We start from the raw sequence: 26,939 nt of genomic DNA, 5'->3' as shown, positions 1-26,939 counted from the left end.
CCGTCTGTCCACTGTCAAGTCAAAGCCGCACAAAGGCTTACTTCCTGAAAGGCGTTCGCAGATCGACCAGTCCGATCTCGTGACCCAGTTCCCGAGGTTGTCGACCGCGTGACGTCACGACCCCCGCGCCCCTCGGCACGTCACCTCGGGGGTGTGTTCCCTTCCCACCCTCCTGACTCCGAGGTCACATGCCATCCGTATTTGGAACCGAGTGGATGTGTCTCTAGGAGAAAAACACTTTTAAATTGTTCCATCGGTTTAAACTTGTGAATCTTGTGATTCTTCCAACGTCTACGCATAATCGGAATGACGATTTTAGGTAAGTTTTACATTCATTGGTTTTCGATTTATTTCTAGTTATGTAACTTCTCACGCGACCTTGGCGTAACGTAATGAACAATGTAGATTTTTATTTCTTCGTACGGTAAGGTCTGTCCTTGAATTTTGATCAGCGTAATACCTTTTGTTTCTGAAAATATTACAATCGATTATGTAAATTTTCTTCATACCGATTGGGCTTGAGAGATGTCGAGATTTTAGTTGTGCTATGCGGTAACGTGAAAACAGTTTCTTGGTACTGAATATGAAATAGTGCAGTTCGTTTTTCTACACACACCTGCTCCCTTATCTGTTAAACTTTATATAACTTTATCCATATTCCATACTAACAATGAAAATGTGATAGTTTTTGTATTAAAATTTCGAAATTACAATTTTATTGTAAAAAATAACTATCAATTAAAATCGGTCTTTACAACATTCAGATAATAAGAAATAAATCGATTGTTAAAGTCATTACAATCCACAAATCATTCTGTCATTCTAAAAATACTATTGGCCATTGTAGCCCTATCATTTACCTCCTAGAAAATTATTTGCCCTTGGTCATAGTTTGCCACGGTAATTTTCTGCGACAAATATTCTTAGCCGACATTGCGTCGAATTTGAGTCACGCAAATTGTCACTGAACTCGTCTGGCGACGAACTTTTTTACAAAACGTCTCCCGCCAGACATTTCTGTTTTATCCTTAGGTCCATATTTTCCATTGCACTCAATGAATTTCCCCTCTCACTCCGGATATGTGCGTCAGTGGGAGACAGCGATAGTGCATCTCTGACGTCACAGGAGGTCATGCCCTAGATATCGGCTGTTTGAAAATGAATCACTTTACAATTTCACTGCTTCGCTATAGCCCCATAAAATGGACTCTGACAACTTGCGTTAAAAGCGAATATCCAAGACCAGCTATTGCCAATTCATCGTTCACTCATGTTGTAGTGGTGGTCCCTTTGTCTCTCCATTAGCTTCGGTTCGCAATGAAGTGAATAAGATATGGGATGTAGGTCAATTCCCTTATGAATGGTCTGCTGAACTGTGAAAAGGCGGGCACAATGACGCTGAAGGGTTCTCCTCTCAAGAACTCTCCATTTTAAAACCTCCCATTGTGAAGTTAGGCGTTAGCTTTAGTCAATTCGATTAACGTGATTTATTAATCTTATGCACTTTTCCTAAATCACTAACATAACTTGCATGATTGCATGTAAATCACTGTAAGCATCGTCCCTATGCCAATGCCACCGTTATCAAAAATCTAAATTGCCTCTCGTGCTGTATGGCAGCGTTTATAAAATATACAACTAAACAAATAGTCGGCGGACAAACAATGTTAAAACAATTCTGTTTGATAGCATCACTTACGTAAGTCGGCATATCAATTCCGTTATTGACTCTGCTGTGTCGTCAAACGACTTTCCATGGAAATTCGACGAATCTATTAGCTGTAGACGCCGTTTATTATAGTAACTCTAAAATCTATTATTGATACAGCATGGATTCGACGAATAAGCTATTAAACGTTTGGCGGAACATTCACAACATTAATTAATTAATTATTGACATGTTCGATGGTCCTGTTTTCTTTAAATTCACTAGATATTTTGTCAAATGTGAAATTTATAGATCATCAGGATATTTAGTCTTCATTGTCGAAGCAGAACCTTGTCTAATTTACCAAAGATAAAAGGAGGATTTGGTTTACACTCCCCACGCAAGCTAGACGAGTGGGAGAAGCCTGATTCGGCCTTTTGCGAGAGTGAGAGTGGTTCTATTCTATTCTACTGTGACGTACCACAGTGCAGTGCACCTCTCTTAATTTACAATGAAGCAAATTGAGGATTAACCCAGACTGTGAAGGTTTGATGTTCACGTATTGGTCTCCTAGTCGCTTAAGATAGAAAATTTGGTGAAGATCGTTCTCTAGAAGCACCTTGATGTGGGCAACGCATACGCAGGGACGGTAATTCCATTAGAGGGGCCTTTTTCCAGCAGTGGTGAGCATTTTATTTAGAATGCTTATGATGATCTATTCCTTTCTAAAACCAAAAACTAATAGCAATGGTATTAGAAAGGAATAGATCCCTAAGGTAGCATTGATTTAGATCTAATATGTATTATTGATACGGTAAACGAACTAAAGTCGCTGACATAGTCCAATGGAACGGATTAGCAAGCTGAAGTGGCAATGGGCAGGGCACATAGTACGCAGAACTGACGGGAAGCGCAGCGTAGGACGTCCACCCACAAGGTGTATGCAAGGCCATGCAGGCCGCCACCAGCCATTGTGGAAATAATTAGGGGAGGCCTATGTTCAGCAGTGGTCGTCCTATGGCTGAAATGATGATGATGATTATTGATGATACATGGAATAAAAATGTTTTTCCCGTTTCCAGAGCCGTCGCGTTGCGTGATGCGCGCGCCTGCCCCCGCGGGCGGCGCGGTGGCGCGCTGGGCGCACTCGGCGCCGCCCCTCGACGCGCTCGCGCCGCTGCCCGCGCGCTCGCCTGCGCAGACCAGCTTCCCTTATAACGACGAGATCAACCACCGCTTCGCTATATGGTCAGTACCTTTTGTTTCAACTCCAGGAATACGAATACGTTCCTTCTTTAGTTTAGCAGGGTCAAATGAAGGATTTAGAGACGCCATTAGACGCGCTCGCGCGCGCACACCAGCTTCCCTTACAACGACGAGATCAACCACCGCTTCGCTATATGATCAGTACCTTTTGTTTACACTGCAGGAGTACGTTCCTTCTTTAGTTTACCAGAGGCGAATGAAGGACTTTAGAGAAGCCCCGGGCGGCGCTGGGCGCACTCGGCGACGCTTATCTTATTCTTATTCTTATTCTCCTCGACGCGCTCGCGCCGCTGCCCGCGCGCTCTCCTGCGCACACCAGCTTCCCGTACAACGACGAGATTAACCACCGCTTCGCTATATGGTGAGCACCTTTTCTTTATCATAGGTCATGTTTCCACTGCAGGACAACGCTCCTTCTCTAGTTTAGCAGAATCAAATTAAGAACTTGCGCTGGGCGCACTCGGCGCCGCCCCTCGACGCGCTCGCGCCGCTGCCCGCGCGCTCGCCTGCGCACACCAGCTTCCCTTATATCGACGAGATTAATCACCGCTTCGCTATATGGTCAGTACCTTCTGTTTACCATAGGATATAAGAGCACGTTCCTTCTAGGCGAATAAAGGACTTCAGAAACACCCTCGACGCGCTTGCTCCGCTGTCCGCGCGATCGCCTGCGCACACCAGCTTCCCTTATAACGACGAGATCAACCACCGCTTCGCTATATGGTCAGTGCCTTTTGTTTCAACTCCAGGAGTACGTTCCTTCTTTAGTTTAGCAGGGTCAAATGAAGGATTTAGAGACGCCATTAGACGCGCTCGAGCGCGCACACCAGCTTCCCTTATAACGACGAGATCAACCACCCCTTCGCTATATGGTCAGTGCCTTTTGTTTCAACTCCAGGAGTATGTTCCTTCTCTAGTTTATCAGGGTCAAATCGCGGTGGCTCACTCGGCGCCGCCTCTCGACGCGCTCGGGCCGCTACCCGCACGCTCACCTGCGCACACCAGCTTCCCTTATAACGACGAGATCAACCACCGCTTCGCTATATGGTCAGTTCTCAATAGGTTAATTTGTTTCCACTGCATGAGCACGTGCCTTCTCTAGTCTACCAGCGGCAAATGTAGGACTTCAGACACCAGCGGGCGGCGCGCTGGGCGCACTCGCCTGCGCACACCAGCTTCCCCTATAACGACGAGATCAACCACCGCTTCGCTATATGGTCAGTACCTTTTGTTTCAACTCCAGGAGTATGTTCCTCCTCTAGTATAGCGGGGTCAAATGAAGGATTTAGGATTTAGAGACGCCATTAGACGCGCTCGCGCGCGCACACCAGCTTCCCTTACAACGACGAGATTAATCACCGCTTCGCTATATGGTGAGCACCTTTTCTTTATCATAGGTCATGTTTCCACTGCAACAGAACGCTCCTTCTCTAGTTTTGTTCGTTTCAGCCGAAAGACGTCCACTGCTGGACAAAGGCCTCCCCCAAGGATTTCCACAAAGACCGGTCCTGCGAAGCTCGCATCCAGGCACCTCGCGCGACCTTTACCAGATCGTCGGTCCACCTAGTGGGAGGCCTGCCCACGCTACGTCTTCCGGCTCGTGGTCGCCACTCAAGAACTTTTCTTCTCTAGTTTACCAGAGGCGAATGCAGGACTTCAGACGCTTTAATACTTACTATGTATGCGAGACGATGGAGGATGGACGGATGCCAATAGTCAGCACACCTGCTTTATTTCTTTTTATACTAGAATCCAATGCGGGACGACAAAGGTTTGTTTGTCGCATGCTAATGGTCAATCCACCTGCGTTATTCCATATGGTAATAAGACATACACATTCTAAGCATTCAAGAGTCGGTTTAATCAGAATATTATGATATCATATCAGGCTGTAGTATCTGTAACGTAGCCACTCTTAAAAAGTGTTTCCACAGTATAAAAGTCTATTTTACTACGTCATTAAACAAACCAAAACTACTTAAATCTCCAACGAGACGATGTTGGGAGTCTTAATTTAGTTTTGCTTTAGCCCTCCGCCGAGTCTAGTCCCCATCGCATGACATTCATGAGCCACTATGCATTCAGTTAATATTCCAAGAAACTGTGTCGCGCGGCTCAAGACTTGTTTAACGGCAGATAAAACGGTCCTTTACCTCGGTTAGCGTTTACTATTTATATGTACTTTTGTGTGGAGATAGCAAGGATTTAGACCTGTGTAATTTAGGTCTAAGATGTACTTTATTGCATGAAATGAGAGGCCATTGTTTTAACGGAATCATTCTTGGGACTAACAATTTTCAAAATTACTTGTTTTTTAAACGTGCTTCGGCCTTTAACTACGACCATTTTATGAAAAAACCCTCAAAAAAATACAATGGCAAACTTAGTAAATTCAAATTTTATTCAAAAACAGGCTTCGTTTTGATTTATAGGCGATTATTGAAGACAAGTGGCATTTAATGATACCAAAGAGAAGTCGGTCTGACTTTGTTACACTATTTTGTCGCCCAGAAGATGCCTTAATCGTCACCTGTAGGCCTAGGATGCGCGCCGCGATAAGCGGTTATCCATGCCATTTTATCGATTTTTTTGCCTATACATTTTGACGGCGATAAAGTATATCACGGTGCGTATCCTAGCCCAGCTGGAGCTTATCACACTTTGATCTCCATGAAATTGTCTAATAAAATTTACTATATATTATGTTCCAGGCAAGGCGACATAACGTCTCTGGAGGTGGATGCCATCACAAACACAACAGATGAAACGCTGCTGGAGTGCAACGCCGTCAGCGAGCGGATCCTGCTCGCCGCCGGGCCCGGGCTCAAGGAGGAGATCCTCACGAGGGCACTTGGTTAGTAACTTGTCTGTATTATCCTAGGCAAATGTTTGAGCCAACGCCAACCTTGGAATCCTTGCTCTTCGATCCCCACATCACAACATGACAGATTAGACATTGCTGGAGTGCAACGCCGTCAGCAGGCAGACCCGGGCTCAAGGAGATCCTCACGAGAGCACTTGGTTAGTAGTCTTCATTAGCCCAGGAAAACTTAATGTATGACGAATGTTTGAAGCGATCTTCGATAGTCGTATCCCTGACCTTCGAGCTCCCACTTATTAAACACGACAGACGAAACTGCCGAAGTTCAAGTTCAATGCAGTCAGCGAGAGGATACTGCTCGCCACCGGGCCCGGGCTCAAGGAGGAGATCCTCACGAGAGCACTTGGTTAGTATTCTTCTTTAGCCCAGGCAAGCAAAGCGTATGACAAATGTTTGGGCAACCTCTGATAATGGTGTGAAAGTGGATTGCCCTTTGAGCCCCATGAACCTTACAACATGACAGATGAGACGCTGCTGGAGTGCAACGCTGTTAGAGAGAGTATAATATTCGGCTCGCCGCTGGGCCCGGGCTCAAGGAGGAGATCCTCACGAGGGCACTTGGTTAGTAACTTCTCTTCATTAGTCCAGACATGGTTAGCCTATGTTTGGCGGACGAATGTTTGAGTCTCCTCTGGTAATGGTGTCCCGCGTTTTCGACTCATGTTCATCTATCCCTAAAATCCGACGATGTCCTCTGGAGTCCAATAAAACACCCGCAAGTTATTTTTCTAACTTGGCCTCTGTCTCAGGATCAAGGTCGCTATCGAGCAAGTCTCTTCAGCTTATCATCATCTTGTTAACCCTGGTGTGTTCCATTGCAGAATGCCGCACGGGCGAGGTTACGGTGACGCCAGGCTTCCGACTGCGCTGCCGCCACGTGCTACACACCGTGGGCCCGGCCTACACGCCCAAGTACCACACCGCCGCCGAGACCTCGCTGCAGAACTGCTACAAGTGAGTGTGACGTCACAGAGTGCCGCACGTGCTGCACACCGTGGGCCCGGCCTACACGCCCAAGTACCACACCGCCGCCGAGACCTCGCTGCAGAACTGCTACAAGTGAGTGTGACGTCACAGAGTGCCGCACGTGCTACACACCGTGGGCCCGGCCTACACGGCCAAGTACCACACCGCCGCCGAGACCTCGCTGCAGAACTGCTACAAGTGAGTGTGACGTCACAGAGTGCCGCACGTGCTACACACCGTGGGCCCGGCCTACACGGCCAAGTACCACACCGCCGCCGAGACCTCGCTGCAGAACTGCTACAAGTGAGTGTGACGTCACAGAGTGCCGCACGTGCTACACACCGTGGGCCCGGCCTACACGCCCAAGTACCACACCGCCGCCGAGACCTCGCTGCAGAACTGCTACAAGTGAGTGTGACGTCACAGAGTGCCGCACGTGCTGCACACCGTGGGCCCGGCCTACACGCCCAAGTACCACACCGCCGCCGAGACCTCGCTGCAGAACTGCTACAAGTGAGTGTGACGTCACAGAGTGCCGCACGTGCTGCACACCGTGGGCCCGGCCTACACGCCCAAGTACCACACCGCCGCCGAGACCTCGCTGCAGAACTGCTACAAGTGAGTGTGACGTCACAGAGTGCCGCACGTGCTGCACACCGTGGGCCCGGCCTACACGCCCAAGTACCACACCGCCGCCGAGACCTCGCTGCAGAACTGCTACAAGTGAGTGTGACGTCACAGAGTGCCGCACGTGCTGCACACCGTGGGCCCGGCCTACACGCCCAAGTACCACACCGCCGCCGAGACCTCGCTGCAGAACTGCTACAAGTGAGTGTGACGTCACAGAGTGCCGCACGTGCTGCACACCGTGGGCCCGGCCTACACGGCCAAGTACCACACCGCCGCCGAGACCTCGCTGCAGAACTGCTACAAGTGAGTGTGACGTCACAGAGTGCCGCACGTGCTGCACACCGTGGGCCCGGCCTACACGGCCAAGTACCACACCGCCGCCGAGACCTCGCTGCAGAACTGCTACAAGTGAGTGTGACGTCACAGAGTGCCGCACGTGCTGCACACCGTGGGCCCGGCCTACACGCCCAAGTACCACACCGCCGCCGAGACCTCGCTGCAGAACTGCTACAAGTGAGTGTGACGTCACAGAGTGCCGCACGTGCTGCACACCGTGGGCCCGGCCTACACGCCCAAGTACCACACCGCCGCCGAGACCTCGCTGCAGAACTGCTACAAGTGAGTGTGACGTCACAGAGTGCCGCACGTGCTGCACACCGTGGGCCCGGCCTACACGGCCAAGTACCACACCGCCGCCGAGACCTCGCTGCAGAACTGCTACAAGTGAGTGTGACGTCACAGAGTGCCGCACGTGCTGCACACCGTGGGCCCGGCCTACACGGCCAAGTACCACACCGCCGCCGAGACCTCGCTGCAGAACTGCTACAAGTGAGTGTGCGATCGAATCAGAAATGAGGACTTGAGGAGATCCGCAGGAGAACCAAAGTGACTGACATAGTCCGCAGAATGGCTAAAATCAAGTATATGTACAATGTAACTCGTAGAGCTGATAGCTGCTGGGGCAGAAAAGGTCTCGAGTAACGACCACGAGCCGGAAGACATAGTGTGGGCAGCCCCCCCACTAGGTGGACCGACGATCTGGTGATGGTCGCGGGATGTGCCTGGATGCGGGCGGCGCAGGATCGATCTTTGTAGAAATCTTTGGGAGAGGCCTTTGTCCAGCGATGGACGTCATTTGGCTTGTGGCGCCAAATAGTTTTTTTATTTTCAACACTTTTGTTTTTGACTTTCTTAGAGTGAATTAATATTGGAAACCCTCTAAGTTTACATTACGTAGAACAGATTTAGAGTCAATACCTGACCAGAACATGTTTTTTTTCTACAACGAGGAAGCTCTTGGCCTGCCTCTCACCCAGGGCCGTCTTTAACCTACTAGGGGCCCTGGGCATTTAAGGATTAAGTTGCCAGGTCCTTAAACACAAAAGCCGGACTCTGTGCTTAAAAAGCCGGACATGTCACTTGGGGTGAAATTAGTGTCGTAGCTTACGAGTGAATTCTATCATCATCGGTTGCCCAACATCCCGATGCGTGCGCTTGATATTATTCTGTAGCTCGACTTTCCCCTGGCGCGGCAACCACATAAAAAGCCGGACAGGCCGGACAAGACAATTTTAGACCAGACACGACCGTAAAAAGCCAAACATGTCCGGCCAAAGCCGTTAGGCCTAGGCCCTTATCATCTGGAAAAAGGTCTTATTACTAGCACCCATAACACAAGCATATTAATTGCTTACTTTGGGGCTAGATGGCGCTGTGTGAGATTGTCCAAAGATATTTATTTATTTTATTTATTACCAGATGGGGGCCCCCTCGGTCTGGGCACGTGCCCAAAGTGCCCAGTGGGAAAGAGAGGTCTGCTCTCACCTGTTGGAAAGTGTTGATCGCTGACTTAATGCTTCTGTATATTTCCAGGAACGTTCTGTACCGGTCCGCAGAACTTGGCTCTCGCAGTCTCGCGCTGTGTGTAGTGAGCGCGCCGCGCCGTGCCTTCCCGCCTGACGCGGCCGCCCACGTCGCTTTGCGTGAGTATACTTGCTATAGTCACCACACTATGGCTGGTTCAGACTCGCACGAAAATATAGTCACCACACTATGGCTGGTTCAGACTCGCACGAAAATATAGTCACCACACTAAGGCTGGTTCAGACTAGCACGAAAATATAGTCACCACACTATGGCTGGTTCAGACTCGCACGAAAATATAGTCACCACACTAAGGCCGGGTTCCCACTATGCCGGACCGGCATTTCTGCCGGAAACCGGACACCGGACAAGGGTGTTCACATTACACCGGATCCGAAATCCGAGCCGAATGAAGTGCGGGGAGCACGGGTGCGGCGGGGTGGGCCGCAACTCGTTCACATTACTCCCCGGTCCGGTGATTTTGCCGGCATTTTGTAGCGACAAAACGCTCGGTAAAAATGCCGGGCTCGGCGAAAAAGCCGGATCCTGGATAATGTGAACAGCTTCATACAATTTGTACCGCCGCTAGGCCTTCCGGCGATTTTACCGGACCGGGAGATCTGCCGGTCCGGCATAGTGGGAACCCGGCCTAAGGCTAGTGTTCGGTGTCATATGACCGAACAAACTGAATCAGCGCACTCGTTCGGGATGCATCGATTTTACTTCAAATAATTAATTAGTGCAAATCACGGAACTATCGCGACCGGGTGCGCTCAGAACATTTTAACATAACTTTAACATTTTTAACATTAATGTGGAATATTGAATAGAACTAGATTTTTAACATACAAACTCTTTTCAACCGACTTCAAAAAAAGGAGGAGGTTCTCAATTCGACCCGTATGTTTTTTTTTTTCTATGTTTGTTACGCGATAACTCCTCCAATTATGAACCGAGTTGAACAAATCTTTTTTCGGCGTATAGGTAATACCTCAAGGGTGGTCCCATTTAAATTTAATAATAAAAAAAACAACCCCCAAGGGTGGAAAATTGGGAATGAACTTTTTTATACGCAATATCTCCGCCGATTATAAACCAATTTGAACGATTATTTTTTTGTTGAATAGGTATTATCAAAAGGGTGGTTTCATGCGAATTTGAAGAAAATATTTCACCCCCAAGGGTGGAAAATTGGGGATGAACTTTTTTATACGCAATATCTCCGCCGATTATGAACCAATTTGAACGATTATTTTTTTGTTGAATAGGTATTATTTGTGTTCACGCATTTGAAGTCGGTTTTATTTTTTAAAAAAAGTTATAATTTAAACATTCAAACCCTGAGCCGCAATAGCTAGTTCAGACCTGCACAATAACTGCAGGGATTCTGGGTGGATCTCATTGGGGAGGCATTGAGGCAGTAACCGCTAATCGTGTGGTTATGTTTTAATGCAAATGTAAGGCTGTGTATCCATTAGAGGCAGCCGCCCGAGCTACATTACGGTTCGGCTCGCGGCAGGACGCGGCGTGTCGCAGATTGAAGCAGCGTGACCTACTCGCTCTGCCTCGGTTCGAGGCTACCTCTAGTACTGGATACACGGCTTACGAGAATTTCTCAGCCACCGCGCGATTATCACTGTGTTTGAACCAGGCCTAAGGACTTGCCTGGATGGACGAAGCTGGTGCCCCCTTCGGAACTTCGTCGCGGAACTGTACTCCGCGGCGCCTGCTTATTATTGTACCACTAGTAAAACTAACAGATTTGTACCATTCTAGACTGCATTTCACTTAACACCAGGTGCGATTGCGGTCAAAGACCTGCCTTGTTATGCATTAAAAAAAATGTTAATCGCTCCCCAGGCACAATCCGGCGCTACCTCGATCAGAACCCGACACCAGCTCTCGTCATCCTCGCCTGCGCGCGCGCCGCCGACGCAGCGCTCTACGCATCAATAGCGCCCGCCTACTTCCCGCGAAGCGCCGCCGAACAACGCGCCGGGCCCGCCGCCGACCACGAGCGGCGCATCCGCATCATACACAACCCGCACTCGCACAACGCCGACAGCGGTGAGTGCCGCGCTAGTGATGCTCCCTCGAGCGGCGCATCCGCATCATACACAACCCGCGCTCTACGCATCAATAGCGCCCGCCTACTTCCCGCGAAGCGCCGCCGAACAGCGCGCCGGGCCCGCCGCCGACCACGAGCGGCGCATCCGCATCATACACAACCCGCACTCGCACAACGCCGACAGCGGTGAGTGCCGCGCTAGTGATGCTCCCTCGAGCGGCGCATCCGCATCATACACAACCCGCGCTCTACGCATCAATAGCGCCCGCCTACTTCCCGCGAAGCGCCGCCGAACAGCGCGCCGGGCCCGCCGCCGACCACGAGCGGCGCATCCGCATCATACACAACCCGCACTCGCACAACGCCGACAGCGGTGAGTGCCGCGCTAACTTGACTATTCCCACCTCTCGTTCATCATCATCATCATCATCATTTCAGCCATAGGACGTCCACTGCTGAACATAGGCCTCCCCCAATGCTTTCCATGTTGATCGATTGGTAGCGGCCTGCGTCCAGCGCTTCCCTGCTACCTTTACGATGTCGTCGGTCCACCTTGTAGGTGGACGTCCCACGCTGCGTTTTCCGGTACGCGGCCTCCATTCCAGAACCTTTCTGCCCCATCGGCCGTCAGTTCTGCGTACTATGTGCCCTGCCCATTGCCACTTCAGCTTGCTAATCCGTCCCACCTCTCGTTCCCACCACTGCAACTCCTGTGTAGCCAGGATCTACAGCTTGACCGCCAACAACCCAACCAATGAAGGTCAAGTTTGTCCCGGGAGAAAGTTAAACTGTCATTGGACCCGCAACGAAATTAATCAGAAGAACATAGGAGTTCGAAATTAAGGTTCTACTTCCCTCCATTGCAAAGCGGATGACAGGTGACAAACAAAGGTTTAAAACCTTTAAGAAAAGATTATGCACCACGGACAATAAATTAAATTAAGGGGGCCTATCTTATGAGCAATTAGCAACTACCTGCCAATAATATTTTGAGTGCTCGCGCTAGTGTGCTCGCCATCATACACAACCCGCACTCGCACAACGCCGACAGCGGTGAGTCCCGCGCTAGTGATGCTCCCTCGAGCGGCGCGTCCGCATCATACACAACCCGCACTCGCACAACGCCGACAGCGGTGAGTCCCGCGCTAGTGATGCTCCCTCGAGCGCCGCGTCCGCATCATACACAACCCGCACTCGCACAACGCCGACAGCGGTGAGTCCCGCGCTAGTGATGCTCCCTCGAGCGCCGCGTCCGCATCATACACAACCCGCACTCGCACAACGCCGACAGCGGTGAGTCCCGCGCTAGTGATGCTCCCTCGAGCGCCGCGTCCGCATCATACACAACCCGCACTCGCACAACGCCGACAGCGGTGAGTCCCGCGCTAGTGATGCTCCCTCGAGCGCCGCGTCCGCATCATACACAACCCGCACTCGCACAACGCCGACAGCGGTGAGTCCCGCGCTAGTGATGCTCCCTCGAGCGCCGCGTCCGCATCATACACAACCCGCACTCGCACAACGCCGACAGCGGTGAGTCCCGCGCTAGTGATGCTCCCTCGAGCGCCGCGTCCGCATCATACACAACCCGCACTCGCACAACGCCGACAGCGGTGAGTGCCGCGCTATAGTTCCAAAATACTGGACTGTCCTGTCGGTGACATTGACAGTGGGGCGCCACCGTCAATACCGGATCGCTGGTTCAGATTTTTGCCATGTTGGAAACCGTATAGTTGAACGATGGTGGCGCCCCCCTGTCATTGAGTTTGGTGGGACAGTTCAGCGTGGGTCATCTATAACAGCACCATTCCCACCTCTCGTTCCCACCACTGCAACTCCTGTGTAGCCAGGATCTACAGCTTGACCGCCACAAAAACCCAACCAATGAAGGTCAAGTTTGTCCCGGGGGAAAGTTAAACTGTCATTGGACCCGCAACGAAATTAATCAGAAGAACATAGGAGTTCGAAATTAAGGTTCTACTTCCCTCCATTGCAAAGCGGATGATAGGTGACAAACAAAGGTTTAAAACCTTTAAGAAAAGATTATGCACCACGGACAATAAATTAAATTAAGGGGGCCTATCTTATGAGCAATTAGCAACTACCTGCCAATAATATTTTGAGTCCCGCGCTAGTGATGCTCCCTCGAGCGGCGCGTCCGCATCATACACAACCCGCACTCGCACAACGCCGACAGCGGTGAGTCCCGCGCTAGTGATGCTCCCTCGAGCGCCGCGTCCGCATCATACACAACCCGCACTCGCACAACGCCGACAGCGGTGAGTCCCGCGCTAGTGATGCTCCCTCGAGCGCCGCGTCCGCATCATACACAACCCGCACTCGCACAACGCCGACAGCGGTGAGTCCCGCGCTAGTGATGCTCCCTCGAGCGCCGCGTCCGCATCATACACAACCCGCACTCGCACAACGCCGACAGCGGTGAGTCCCGCGCTAGTGATGCTCCCTCGAGCGCCGCGTCCGCATCATACACAACCCGCACTCGCACAACGCCGACAGCGGTGAGTCCCGCGCTAGTGATGCTCCCTCGAGCGCCGCGTCCGCATTATACACAACCCGCACTCGCACAACGCCGACAGCGGTGAGTCCCGCGCTAGTGATGCTCCCTCGAGCGCCGCGTCCGCATTATACACAACCCGCACTCGCACAACGCCGACAGCGGTGAGTCCCGCGCTAGTGATGCTCGCCTGACGACGACGCGCTGTATGCAGCCCTAGCGTCCTCTGAGAGCCTAGGGCCTTGCCACACTGGCGGATTGCAATCGTTTTCTGGGCGGAGTAGTCTCACGCCGCGGCATTTTGCAAGCATTTTGGCGACCGCGGTGTGCCCGCCGCGCCTCCGCACAGTGGTCCCGATTTAATAAAACATGGACATTGATGCTAGAAGCACGAAAATTTTTTTGATGGTTACTGCTATGATAACTAATAAGGCAAAAAAATATTACAATCCTACGACGTGTATTTCGTAGTAAAAAAAAATATGTACATATTTTTTGTATGGAAGAAATTACGTTTCTGTCAATTTTTCGAAATTCTTTAACGATGTCAAGATGCCGATCACACATGTTATAAAACAAGTGATTCTGAGTATTTCATGCGAAGATACTTGTCACTTATCTCTGCGTACTTTTGAGTTATCGAGGGATGAAAAATCGATTTTTTATATTAAATATTTCCACGAAAAATTGCCAGAATTACAATATGGTGTATAAGGGACACCTTTGATCACACATAACAACGACTCGCACTCGCGCGCGCTCGTATGCATCAACTTTTACTAAAATAAAAAAAAAATAAGGGAAATACTTAATACAACGTTGTATGTATAGGTCCGCTGGCCGTCAAAAAGTAGCTTATACGAGAGGTTGCCCAATTTACAATATGTCCATCATTGATAACTCACACAAATCGTCTCTCTCTCTGAAGGATAACAAGTTTTTTTTGTTTCCAGAAGCTTTTGATAGGATGGAAGCCCATAAATACTCTCTGAAGCGAGAATGAATCTCAAATTGCGATATTGCCATTTTGACAAATTACATGATTTAACTAGCGCTAACGTTTATCTTCAGGTAGACACAGTTTTTACATTTCGGCCAGACCAACTCAAAAGTACGCAGAGATAAGTGACAAGTATCTTCGCATGAAATACTCAGAATCACTTGTTTTATAACATGTGTGATCGGCATCTTGACATCGTTAAAGAATTTCGAAAAATTGTCAGAAACGTAATTTCTTCCATACAAAAAATATGTACATATTTTTTTTTACTACGAAATAGACGTCGTAGGATTGTAATATTGTTTTGCCTTATTAGTTATCATAGCAGTAACCATCAAAAAAAATTTCGTGCTTCTAGCATCAATGTCCATGTTTTATTAAATCGGGACCACCGTGCTCCGCTCCGCTTGCAATCCACCAGTGTGGCAAGACCCTTAGTGTGAGTTTACGTCACTAGCGAGCGCGTTAAATATTATTGAAGATTTTAGTTTTCACAAATTTCCGCTAGGGACGCTGTACAATGCGTTTGAAAATGCTCATGAAGCACTTTCAGGATCAGTAACCTGTTTTTAGATATCTTGTATAGTTCAGAAATAATTGCGTGAGATCACTTATCGTTTCTACCCTGTATAGTAAATACACTCTACTCTACATATACACAACGCGCACTCATACGCATACATGCACAATTTAGTTCAGCTCCCATAAACAAGTAAAAAAACGTGACAGTTGTAATTATGAAATCCCATCGCTCCGTTTTTCGTATGTAATTATACTTCGCTCTCTGAAGAGATTCCTGCTAAAATATTTCAAGCAAAATCTACTTCTGTATACATTGCATGCCTCTAACAACTTTATGGAAACACGAAATATGTGGTATCTGCATCCTACTTCATACTCGTTTAAACCAAATTTTTAATAAAAAAAAGATTATCGATTTATAGATTAGAAATTCAGGTATACAATAATATTTATATCCCAGAGAAGGATGTTTCATAGTGTTACCTATCTAACATTTCCTAATAGAATTAATCTTCCAGCATGGAATCGTTGCACATTCCATAGATATTTACTGAAAACAAAAGAACAAAACAACACTTCAATATCGCCTACTACCCTACTTATTTACATTTTATTGATCACGCGCTTATCGCAAACTCATTACAACGTATCATGTCAAAATTAGGCCATGTATATGTAGCGTAAATGATACCTTATGTCTGTCGACAAGTGGACTGAATTGAGGAACTAGTTGAATAAATGAAATAAGGTAAAAGATGGCCTTATCTAGCATCAGAAATACCTTGGAACTCTTCAAGGCCTAGATTGAAACCCATTTTGTAAAAATTATATTTATCGTTAACATAGAATGAATAAGACCGTTAAAATTGCGCCATAATAATCTCTGTATGTATTTGAAGCAAGGTGATTTACAGATAGACCCAGAAACACGAAATAGCATTGAAAGAGTCGAACCGCTGTATTCTGGCAGTTGGGTATGTTTCGCTAAAATTCAATGAGGGTTTTCGCGAATGAAAGATCCGCTAGATGGCGGGACGTGGATGTGGGGTCTGACTGCTGCGTGATTGGTGGATTTTGACATATCTGTCAATGTCATGTCAAAAATAACCAATCATGCAGCATTTGGACCTCGCGTCTACGTATTGCCATCTGGCGGATTTTTCCAAACCCTCATTAGATCAAAAACAAATGACTGACTAATCGATGCTCCATCTAACTATTTAATTTTCATACTGACGTAAAACAGGAGACTCCTTTCGCAATACGAGTATACGACTCATCGCTTATCTCCGATAGTGGGCTTATCGATTGACGCATTCGGATATCGAGTCCGCGGCACATTCAGTGTACTGTGACCAGCCAAACTAAAACAATGGAGGTGGCAAGTGTGACCATTGATATGAAGACGCTCAAGCCTAGGCCCACCGGTTAGTGTTTTGTTTTTTAGTTGTTCACTTGCTTTTGTTTGTTTTGTTGCACTTGAAATGTCAAATACAAAGTAATATGTTAGAAATGTAACCGTTTGCCCGTTTCCTCAATGAGGAAAATCGTTTTCGGTACATAATATAATTAAATATATGAGTATCATTGTTCTAACTTCTAAAGCTTTACTTTAGCTATAACAAACGTCAAAAATCTGTCAAACTCTATACAAAAACCGGCCAAGTGCGAGTCGGACTCGCGCACCGAGGGTTCCGTACAAACCTGCAAGGTTTACAAAGTTCGTTCATTACGACAATCGAGTCATAACTATGGTATTTTTATTGCAAAATGAAATTCATAACATTACAATGGGGAAAGTAACTACTTAAAAGGAGAATGCCCAAAAGTGGTATCGCTCGAAATCTAATTGTACATTGAGGGTACCACACCGTAAATTCCTTTCTTCATTTGTAATGATTTGCGAAAGTAGTAAGAAATTGTAAAACCTCCGGAATAAAATCCGATTTTAATAAAAAGTATTGTAACAATGAGCTGCAATCAGCAACACCTATCACCGAGCAACGACACTACGTAGTTCGCACGGTTGTCAATAGATGGCGCTGTTCGTAGTTAGCTCGCGGTATCATTTGATTTTTTCCTGTCCTTAAGTAGTCAGGGCTAACCACAAATCCCTTTCCCCTTGCAAAATGGTATAAATAACATTGGTATGCACGCAAGATTATTTTGTGTTTATATCTGATCCTTATCAAATAACGCTAGCTTTGGCGTAGCTAGGGTTTTTTTTAGGCAGGGTAACTATCTACAAATATAAAACAAGTATTCTAAGGTAAAACCTGTAGCTATGCCAATGGACACCATTCATTTCACTTAAACCAAAATTATGTCAAAGTCCGGAGTTTTATAAAAAAAAAATATGCGGTATGATTATTTTTTATTTATTTATTTTGCCTATATTTGCATTATAGGTAGGTACCTACCTCAGCGTTTTGAATTTTTGCGTTGATTTAGAATTTCTCACAGTTTAGAGGCAATTAGATTTAAGAAGTGTTTGATATGAATTTCAACTTTAATATCTCTACGCGTTCATGTGAAAAAGGGTAGGTAGTAAGTTTATAATTATTAAAAAAATATTTTATGTCATGTAAGCAAAAATAATATTTTAAATTTTATATAACTTCAAATTTATCATTTTCGCAATTTTTCCTTTATCTGTACTATATAACGTTGCTTCGTGCCGAATTTCAAGATTCTGAGTTCACAGGAAGTACCTTGTAGGTTTTGATTCCCTAGCGTGTGACGGAAATTCGTCTAAGGTGTCGGTATAAACTGCTGTATCTTTTGATCGCGTTAACTTAGAAGTTTGATTTTTTTACTTCTTAAAGGGACAATAGATCTAGGTATTTGGTATAAATTTCAATTTGATACCTTTATTCGTTCGTGAGAAATAAGGTAGTAAGTTTCATTTTATTAAAATATTTTTATTATATTATATAACTAAAAAAATGTAATTTTCGCAATTTTTCCTATATTTGCATTATATGACAATGCTTTATGCCAAATTTCAAGATTCTGAGTTTACGGGAAGTATCCTGTAGGTTTTGTTTCTTTTGTGAGTGTCGAAAATTTGTTGAAAATATCGACATAATCGGCTGTATCTTTTGATTGGCTTGGCTTAGAAGTTTGATATTTTCACAGCTTAAAGGGACAATAGACCTGAGTATTTCATGTGAATTTCAGCTTGATACGTTCACGCGTTCTTGAGATAAAGGGTCTTGACAGACGGACGGACGGACAACAAAGTGATCCTATAAGGGTTCCGTTTTTTCCTTTTGAGGTACGGAACCCTAAAAACAACGGTTATAGTAAAGTTACTTGATAGTATGACGAAACTCATCGACTGAATAAAATGTATGAATAATATGAGCTTTTGTGACCTGTTCATCTCTTTTGAATTTATTTATTTATTTAATTAAAATGCAAGTGAGCTTACAGATAGATCCAAAGCGCTCAGATTGCCAATTTGAAATTACATTTAATGTTAGTAAGTACATACTTATATCTATTTATGGTTAGTAGACAAAAACAATCTTAGTTTACTTACAAAACACTCTAAGGAGTTGGCAAAGATGTCGACGTCTTGGAAGGGAAAAGACAGAGTGCCCTGGGAGTTATTGTGTTGTTCTTCTTAGCATGCAGTGTGCGCAGGCCATCAATATAATTCACCCTAAGTTTTTTTTTTATTAAAAAATAATATGCAGACCGCTGCCAATCGATCAACATGGAAAGCATTGGGGGAGGCCTATGTTCAGCAGTGGACGTCCTATGGCTGAAATGATGATGATGATGATGATGAATATGTAGAACAAGTAATTCACCAAGGTGTTTTTGGCTTTTTAAAAATGTAATTTGTGACGCCTGATAATCCGTTTTTCCGGTTAGGTCATAGTTATTGTGTATTTTATACTACATAATATCCATAAAAACCCCATTTTATTTCTTTTAGTACATGTTTGATTGGTTATTAAATCTAGATGGATTCCTATTAGTAAGTAAATCTAGAATGATTAAATAAAGTCAAAAATAACACTGATATGCCAAAATAAAATCGAGGTTATCTAGTATAATCTTGAATATGAAAATATGGAACGTTATTTTAATATGAATAAGTGCGATAGGAACTTATTGCACAAAACAAAGAGCTGCCAACAATACACTGACTTACAATTAGGTCTTATCACTGATGTGAAAATGCATGTGTCATAAACAAATTGATTTCTTACAGACTTTCCTGAAATACTTAGTGCCGAAATTAAAGAAATAATAAAATGATTTAAAAAAATACCAGCCCCGAGCTGTGATATGAAAATTTAGAATAATACACTTCACAGTATTGCTACAAAAAATGTCAAGACCGGTCATACCTGCAGAGTGGGATAATTACTTAAAATCGAATAAAAAAGCAGAAATTGAACCTAACACTCTTAATTTTAAATTACTTTTAAATCACACATTAATTAAAATATTAAAAATATTTACATATACCTATGTCACAATAGTGATGCAATTTTTAAATGACCAATGTTATCATTAACCTGTTTAATGTCGTTTATGAGTTGTAACTATGCAACAATATCAGTTCGCGTTAAAATTGTCCGTTTATCTGCATTGAAATTCCCGTCGGCTTTACCATGATTAATTAAATCATGTGTTTATCTAAAATATCTCCGAACGTTGGGAATTTTATGGCTAAATTTAGTTGACGACAGATTTTATTACATATTTCAACTCAGTCCTAGCACAGTATATATATGAGCTACTGTGGTCCTAGTGTGTACTCGGACTAACTAACACAGCGTGAAATACGCCTTATATGCGCACGAGTTTATTACGCCTAGTACGGTCATATTTTGGCAATCCGCGCTCCTAATAACTTGACTTATCAACCGGCGCGTGCTTCTCATATTTAACATTCATACACAAAACAGTTTGTAAAAAAACTTTTTGTTTAACCAAATTGGATGATTTGGACGAAAATGTGTGTTTTAAAACTCGATTGTGCAATTTGGCGGTTAAGTAATTATCGGTAGTATATTATTGAAATGTTCTGTGTGCTTTGTTCTATTCTAGTGAGAAGTAGGATGGGTGATATATGTGACAAGTGGTGCCAAATTTGGTGGAATTTTAGTGTAGTTTAAATGTTTAAAAACTGTGATCAACTCCGGATATGTTTATACTAGTGCATGTATTAACTTCGATGTAAATTAGTGCGCGTGATATGTTTTTTGACTGTCTCAAAAGTGTGCAAGACTACAATACAGATAATGGTTTTCTTATGACTGGAACTGAAGGCTCTCTAAAATAGGAACCTTGCAAGTAAAGACACCAAGTGACGCAAGCTCCTGTATACCAAGACAATGTTTTGTCTCCGCTAGCTGTCACAGATAACATGTTCAACGAGGGTTTCGAATTCGATTGTAAGTCTGTCAAAGTTTGCTCTGACTTTTCCAAAAGCAGCGATAACGGTTCTACTCTAGTGATGTTAGGACAAAGCACCTTTGTATGAATTTGCATAGGTGTCAAAATAATGTAATGTTATAATGGCATGCGAAACAAACGCATAACGTTATATATTCTCTGTGATAAAGGAATACAAAGTTGACTGCTTAAATGAGGTACATTTCTGATATTTTGCTTTATGGTACATAAATGTCCAAGTCTTTCTTGATATATCACTCGTAGGTATATTAAAACTAATTCCCTTTCATCTGCGTCCATATTTTTCTATTGATTAATTTCGTTGCTGGTCCAATGACAGTTAAACCATCCCCAAGAGCAACTTTGCTTTAAACTTTAAAATCAGAGTATCAATGACGTTCTCTTTAATGTCCCAAATATGTCAGAGGTATAGATGACCCACGCTGAACTGTCCCACCAAACTCAATGACAGGGGGGCGCTACCATAGTTCAACTATATGGTTTCCAACATGGCAAAAATCGGAACCAGCGATCCGGTATTGACGGTGGCGCCCCGCTGTCAATGTCATGGATAGGACAGTTCAGTATATTGGAACTATATTGCAGAGGGCGTCCACAACAGTCCTCCATAGCGTAAATCATCATTCAATGATGTTAGTTTCTCGAAAAATAATAATAAAATCAAACTTGAACCATAATTGTAATAATTAGCAACACTTAATTACGATAGTCACGTTTAGATGAACAAAAAATTTACCGGCTCTATTGAAACGATTTATACCTTTTTCTAAATATTCTATGAACTGATAAAACAACTCATAACTAAAAAACATACCATTCTCTTGCATGTGATAACAACTGAATGCAGTTGTTTACTGTCATGATGATAAAACGTATCAGGCGTTGCTAAACAAACCGTGTTTTACAGTGTTTTTAACACGTAAAGCACAATTATTTAATGTAATATCATTATTGCTAAATACCTAAGAACACAAAGTCATTTCTTTGTTAGTTTTTTATTTAAATAGGTATTTTGTTGAAGGCAGGAAGTTTGCATATCAAACAACCGAAAAATATATGAAACTATACCGTATCATTACAAACAAAAGTACGTCCGTATTTAATCTAGATTCGTTTCCTGTATTTTTAAAGCAAAAGGTTTTGTAGAGTTCTGTAATTTCTCTGGAACTGAAATAAACTTATGTAGGTATAACTATCTGAATAGAGTATAGAACTAAAACTCCCGTCTTTCATTGTCCAATTTATATCAATACTTATCACTATATCGACTGATATTCACGTCTTTGAGCTATTATCAAGCAAAAAATAATCAAATATACCTAGCTCAAATCTGCAATTTGACTTGCTTCAAAAGTACTATCTGACTTGTCTTGTTGAACTTATTATTATGAATGAATATTATAATAGTAAGATAATATTTGACCAAGAATCTGTGTGTCTAATAAAATCATATTACATATTATCAGTTGCGCATTGCAGATTTTTATTATCTGTGATCACACTGAGTTGTGAAAATGTGAGTTTATGGTTTGTAAATATTGTAGAGCTTAGATTACATGATATGAATATACAATGATATGTTTATAGTAAAATGACGTGTAAAGATACGACGTGTAGTATAGTTTTATCTAATCTGTGATCGTTTACTAGAAAAAGAAAAAATGCTTAGTAACTAAGTAACTACTGTGAAACTATGTACACATAACCACCCCCAGATCCTGAGCAACGAAATAAAGACTTTTCTCCAAAAGGTTCCCAGTACCGCCTAACTTTAAGTGTGTTCGGCGCTTTAGATAAAAAATACGTAAAAGTAAAGTCATTTATTGCCAACAAGAGGTTCACAGACAATATTGTTCCTTGCGGCTGCTGCACTAAGCTGTGCTTATGTCGCGGCAGCCTTAACACAAATTAAAAAAAAACTGACATTTCTCAATATTGAGGACACATGGTTTGACTCTGTTCACTCACTATTTTTTTTTGCGTCGGGAAATGCTTTGCGCATGCCCACTGGCTGATGGGGACAGTCAGTCAGTGGGTTATGTGGGACTCTCCCCGCCGGGAGGGCGGGGGCTACCCACTCCTCCTGTGTCCTCCGGGGCCATTGATACGAAGCCGCGAGTTATTGTCCTATTGGACATTCGTCCGCGGCTCCGTCTCAGGCTACAGCTCGCTCTTGGGCGAGCCTCTCCGGCTTCGAGGGGAATAGTGATTCCCCTCGGGTCGTCCGCTAACGGCGCACTGGACACTGGTGCGTCGGCGCCACGGGTCTCGTAAATAATAATACCCGGCGGTCTCTGTTCTTTTACCACATTCATCCCCATTTCCCCATGTCTAAAGCAGTGCCCACACTAACTGTTAACCCTTCCACAGCGGAAGACGACGCGTCGCTATGCGACGAGGACGCGGCGGTGGAAGCGGCGGCGGCGTTCGCGCGCGCCTGCGCACCCGACACGCAGCGGTTGTTGGCACCCGCGCCCGCGCCGTATGTCGACAGGCGGCTGTTAGATGACCACGAGCAGTGAGTACTTGGCTTTAGTTTTTGTTTCTTCTTCTTTTTTGATGATGTTGGCAATACACGTCGAGGTCGACTTGATTTGTGCCATTTTCAAGTATATAAGTGATACGAGTTACAAAATGAGATCAAGTAATGATATAATGAAGGATGATAGATGATACCCCTTCCCACCCTTTGAGTCTCAGTAAAGTTGTGGTGCTTTACTGAGACCTCCTATGGACAACTTGAGAGAACCAGAAGAATCACGATGCACTGTTTTGCTTCACTTGCCCACACCCATGCACGTTCACAAACACTCAATGGTTAATAATCCACCATTATTACACATTAATAGTCGCCCACACACGAATTTGAGGAAATAAAACAAAACCGCTAACATGACGCTTCAGATTCCCGCCAAGAAGTCCAAGTTTTTGTTTTATTGTAGGAATAGGCAAAGGCATGCAGCCGAAAGAGCTTTATAATATTCGTCTTGAATGTAATCCACACGAAGCTGTTGTCAGCACCCGCGCCCGTGCCGTACGTCGACAGGCGGCTGTTAGATGACCACGAGCACTTGGCTTTAGTTTTTGTTTTATTACAGGAATAGGCAAAGGCATACGACATACAGTCGAAATAATATTCGTCTTGAATGTAATTGACACGCAGCGCTAGGTACATTGGCCGGCGGCTGTTAGATGAACATGAGCAGTGAGTGCTTGGTTTTATGTCTTGTTAAGCTTCTTTCACACGACACCGCAGCGGCAGCGCCTTCTTCCTTGGATTTGTATGGCCGCTGCGCAGAGACGTTGCCGTCGCTGCGGCGTTGTGTGTAAGGCTCCATAGATAACGTAGGGTGATTAATGTAGCCGCAGCGACGATGGTGCGCGATTTCGTGTGAAAGATATAATATAGGTATTGCAGGAAAAGGCAAAAACATGCCATTCAGGCAAAATGTTGGTGACGCTATATTCGCTAAAAGTGTGAGGCTCAAAATATTAGTCTAGTCACAAAATATTTTATTATTCCTCCAGTCGACTTGCTACCAATTTTTCCGTAGCTGTCGTAGCTCAGTGGACAAGCAGTCTGGCAAGCTCAAGTCCTATCATCAGTAGATTTTTCAACAAAATCATGATCGGGAAATTGATTTCTCCACAGACTTTTCATCCAGGAAATCGCTGCAACAGCCAAACATACCTTAATACTCTTCACGTGAAAATAACGAAGGATAATCTCACGGAAACCCAAGTCATTTTATATGAGCTGTGTTATACAAATACAACTAAATTTAAACGCCATAATAATTAAAATAAGGGCTGATTTTTCAATCGTTGGATAAGTTTTAACTGAAGAATAGAACTGTCATTTTGACAAATTTCCCATACTGAAACTGTCAATATACCAAACTTATTCTTCAGTTAAAAATTATCCGGCAATTGAAAAATCAGGCCTAAAACGCTAATTACCTCACAGCGGTCCGCAAATATTTGCCTCCGTCAAAATTATCTCTGCTGCGCAGTGACAGCGACGAGTGACAGGTTTTATGTTATTTGGGTTATTAAAATACCAGCTGGTGTTTGATTTGAAGGGTAAATATCAAACGTTTTCCCGAGAATTTCGATTTTACCGCCAAATGTGTATTTATAAATCGTCCAATAACACCAGCCACGTGATGTGGTTAACTTTGGTAGGTATGTTAGTTTTGTGTTCTGTAATGGTCTTCGACTATTTTTTTGTAATAATATGTAGGTATAGGTGCGAATATCATCCAAATTTCCAAAATTGCTTGCCTCTTATCATCATTATTACTAGGTGATCTTCTACTCTATCAAAGCTGCCATTGTCTATAGTTACCGTTTACTGCATGTCACTAAAATAATAGATTAGAAATATTAAATAGAATTAGATAAAACTACATACGATGTCACGGTGCCTTGCTTGATGTTCCATCTTTTGAGGCATAGCTTCGATTTCGGTATTTCAAATAAAATAATCTCACGTGACCCTCATTTTCCATACACCTAAAGCGTAGTATAGCATATACCCACGTGCGTAAACTCGTGCACACCCACGCAATCTACACTTCGTCGAAAATGATTTGTGAACCTACAGTCGATATTAATAGAGCTCTCCAAATAACCCCCTCGCTGAAAGTGAGCTGTAAGAACGTCCGGTATTTTTATGATAACCTTTCGATAGTAATATTAAAGATATTTCAAGAAATGTGTTAATAGAATTAGTTGGAAACAGATTACGTAAAATTCTCCGATCATAAAGGTAGCAGGAAGGCGCTGGACGCAGGCCGCTACCAACCGGGCAACATGGAAAGCATTGGGGGAGGCCTATGTTCAGCAGTGGACGTCCTATGGCTGAGACAATGATGATGATGATGATGATGAAAATTCTCCGATAAGTTTAAATTTAATATCATGCGAGTATAGCGGGGGACCGTACCCACCCCAGAACAGTCTGGTGCTCCAGGAGTTTGAACTACCGATTCGAAGATTACAGTTGATAATACTCACTTAAGAGCTATGATACCAATCGTATCATAGCTCATATGATTTTGCGTTTGGTGAAGTGTGAAATTTTTTATTCGGATAGAACTAAAACTTATAATTTTGATGAATCACGGCTATAAAAGTAAATAATATTAAACTAGACGGCTGTAATTTAGCAACTCAGTTAATGGTTACTTATAACATCTACCAGGGAATAAAGTTATCGAAGTACAAACTTCCCTCCACTATTATTACCACAGTAGCAACTTGCCCTATTTTGTACCCTAGTTTTGTGTACAGTTATCCTTTTTCATTACATAGGAGTGTACGCTTATTTCTCCTCTTTAAGTCGATGCAATAAAGTGTAATTTTACTAACTCTCTTCTACGTCTAAATAGAGAGGAAAATGCGAAAGATGTTGTATAAGTCACCCAGGACAATTTGTTTGAAACTCATTCCAAATTCCTTTGTTCAACTATTCCACTGTATCACTTTAGGGAATGTCACTTGTTCCAAACCTTTAAGCGATCATTTTAAAATAATGAAACAATTTCTTAATTGACTCTCAGACAATCTTAGGTTATTATTACACAAAATATAAACAAATTAGGACATTTTAATCATACTTTACGTCATGAAAAGCTATTGCGCATAAAGAGACGTTAAGATAAAGAGTTCAATTTTGGTTCTATCTAAGATGAAACGTAAACAAATGACATGCTTTTCCCAGCTGAGATTAATTTAACCCTTGAAGGGATCAGGTGAAGTTTTACTCATTTAAATCGAAGATTGTGTCGACCCTTTTCAGGAGCAGAGCACGTCTCTATCCATGAAATTAAAAAGATTTTCCAGGTTGACTGTCGAGCGATCTATGCAAAGATTTTCGTGACAAAATAACGCATTGTATGTTCCAAAGATCCACTTGCTAAAAATCAGCTTAGTGAAAATTTTATGTATCCTGAAAGATTGTCAAATCAGTTGTGTAATATCGAATTCCACGCAAACAAAAACTGGGGGGCACGCCCGGGCATAGTAGAAATAAACCTATTGCGTGCTATTCGGGAACCAAGGATCATAAACAGTTAATTTTGAAGCCATAAATCATGGTTCTACTGCGCCACAAGCGGCAAACATGTTTGTTTTGCT

At 44.2% G+C, this 26,939-nt stretch overlaps 2 protein-coding genes across 2 annotated transcripts in view; both read left to right on the top strand.

Annotated features, from left to right (window-relative positions):
- Nucleotides 1-2,961: 2,961 nt before the first annotated feature.
- Nucleotides 2,962-6,849, top strand: LOC135074280 (protein GDAP2 homolog). The gene is made up of 4 exons (XM_063968561.1): nt 2,962-3,055; nt 3,125-3,275; nt 5,626-5,768; nt 6,617-6,849. Exons 1-4 carry the CDS (start codon nt 2,962-2,964, stop codon nt 6,751-6,753), a joined length of 525 nt encoding a protein of 174 aa, XP_063824631.1. The 3' UTR covers nt 6,754-6,849.
- A 4,074-nt stretch (nt 6,850-10,923) lies between these two features.
- LOC135074279 (protein GDAP2 homolog) overlaps nt 10,924-26,939 on the top strand; it is a 54,297-nt gene continuing 38,281 nt past the window's right edge. The window contains exons 1-4 of the mRNA XM_063968560.1: nt 10,924-10,966; nt 11,115-11,332; nt 11,398-11,695; nt 23,169-23,316. Coding sequence (XP_063824630.1) covers nt 10,924-10,966; nt 11,115-11,332; nt 11,398-11,695; nt 23,169-23,316 — 707 coding nt within the window. The remainder of the gene's footprint in view (nt 10,967-11,114; nt 11,333-11,397; nt 11,696-23,168; nt 23,317-26,939) is intronic.

This window comes from Ostrinia nubilalis, chromosome 8 (genome assembly GCF_963855985.1).
Source record: "Ostrinia nubilalis chromosome 8, ilOstNubi1.1, whole genome shotgun sequence".
NCBI classification, from domain to species: Eukaryota; Metazoa; Arthropoda; class Insecta; order Lepidoptera; family Crambidae; genus Ostrinia; species Ostrinia nubilalis.
The sequence above is the reverse complement of the archived record's forward strand: the minus strand, read 5'-3'. Positions and strand labels throughout refer to the sequence as shown.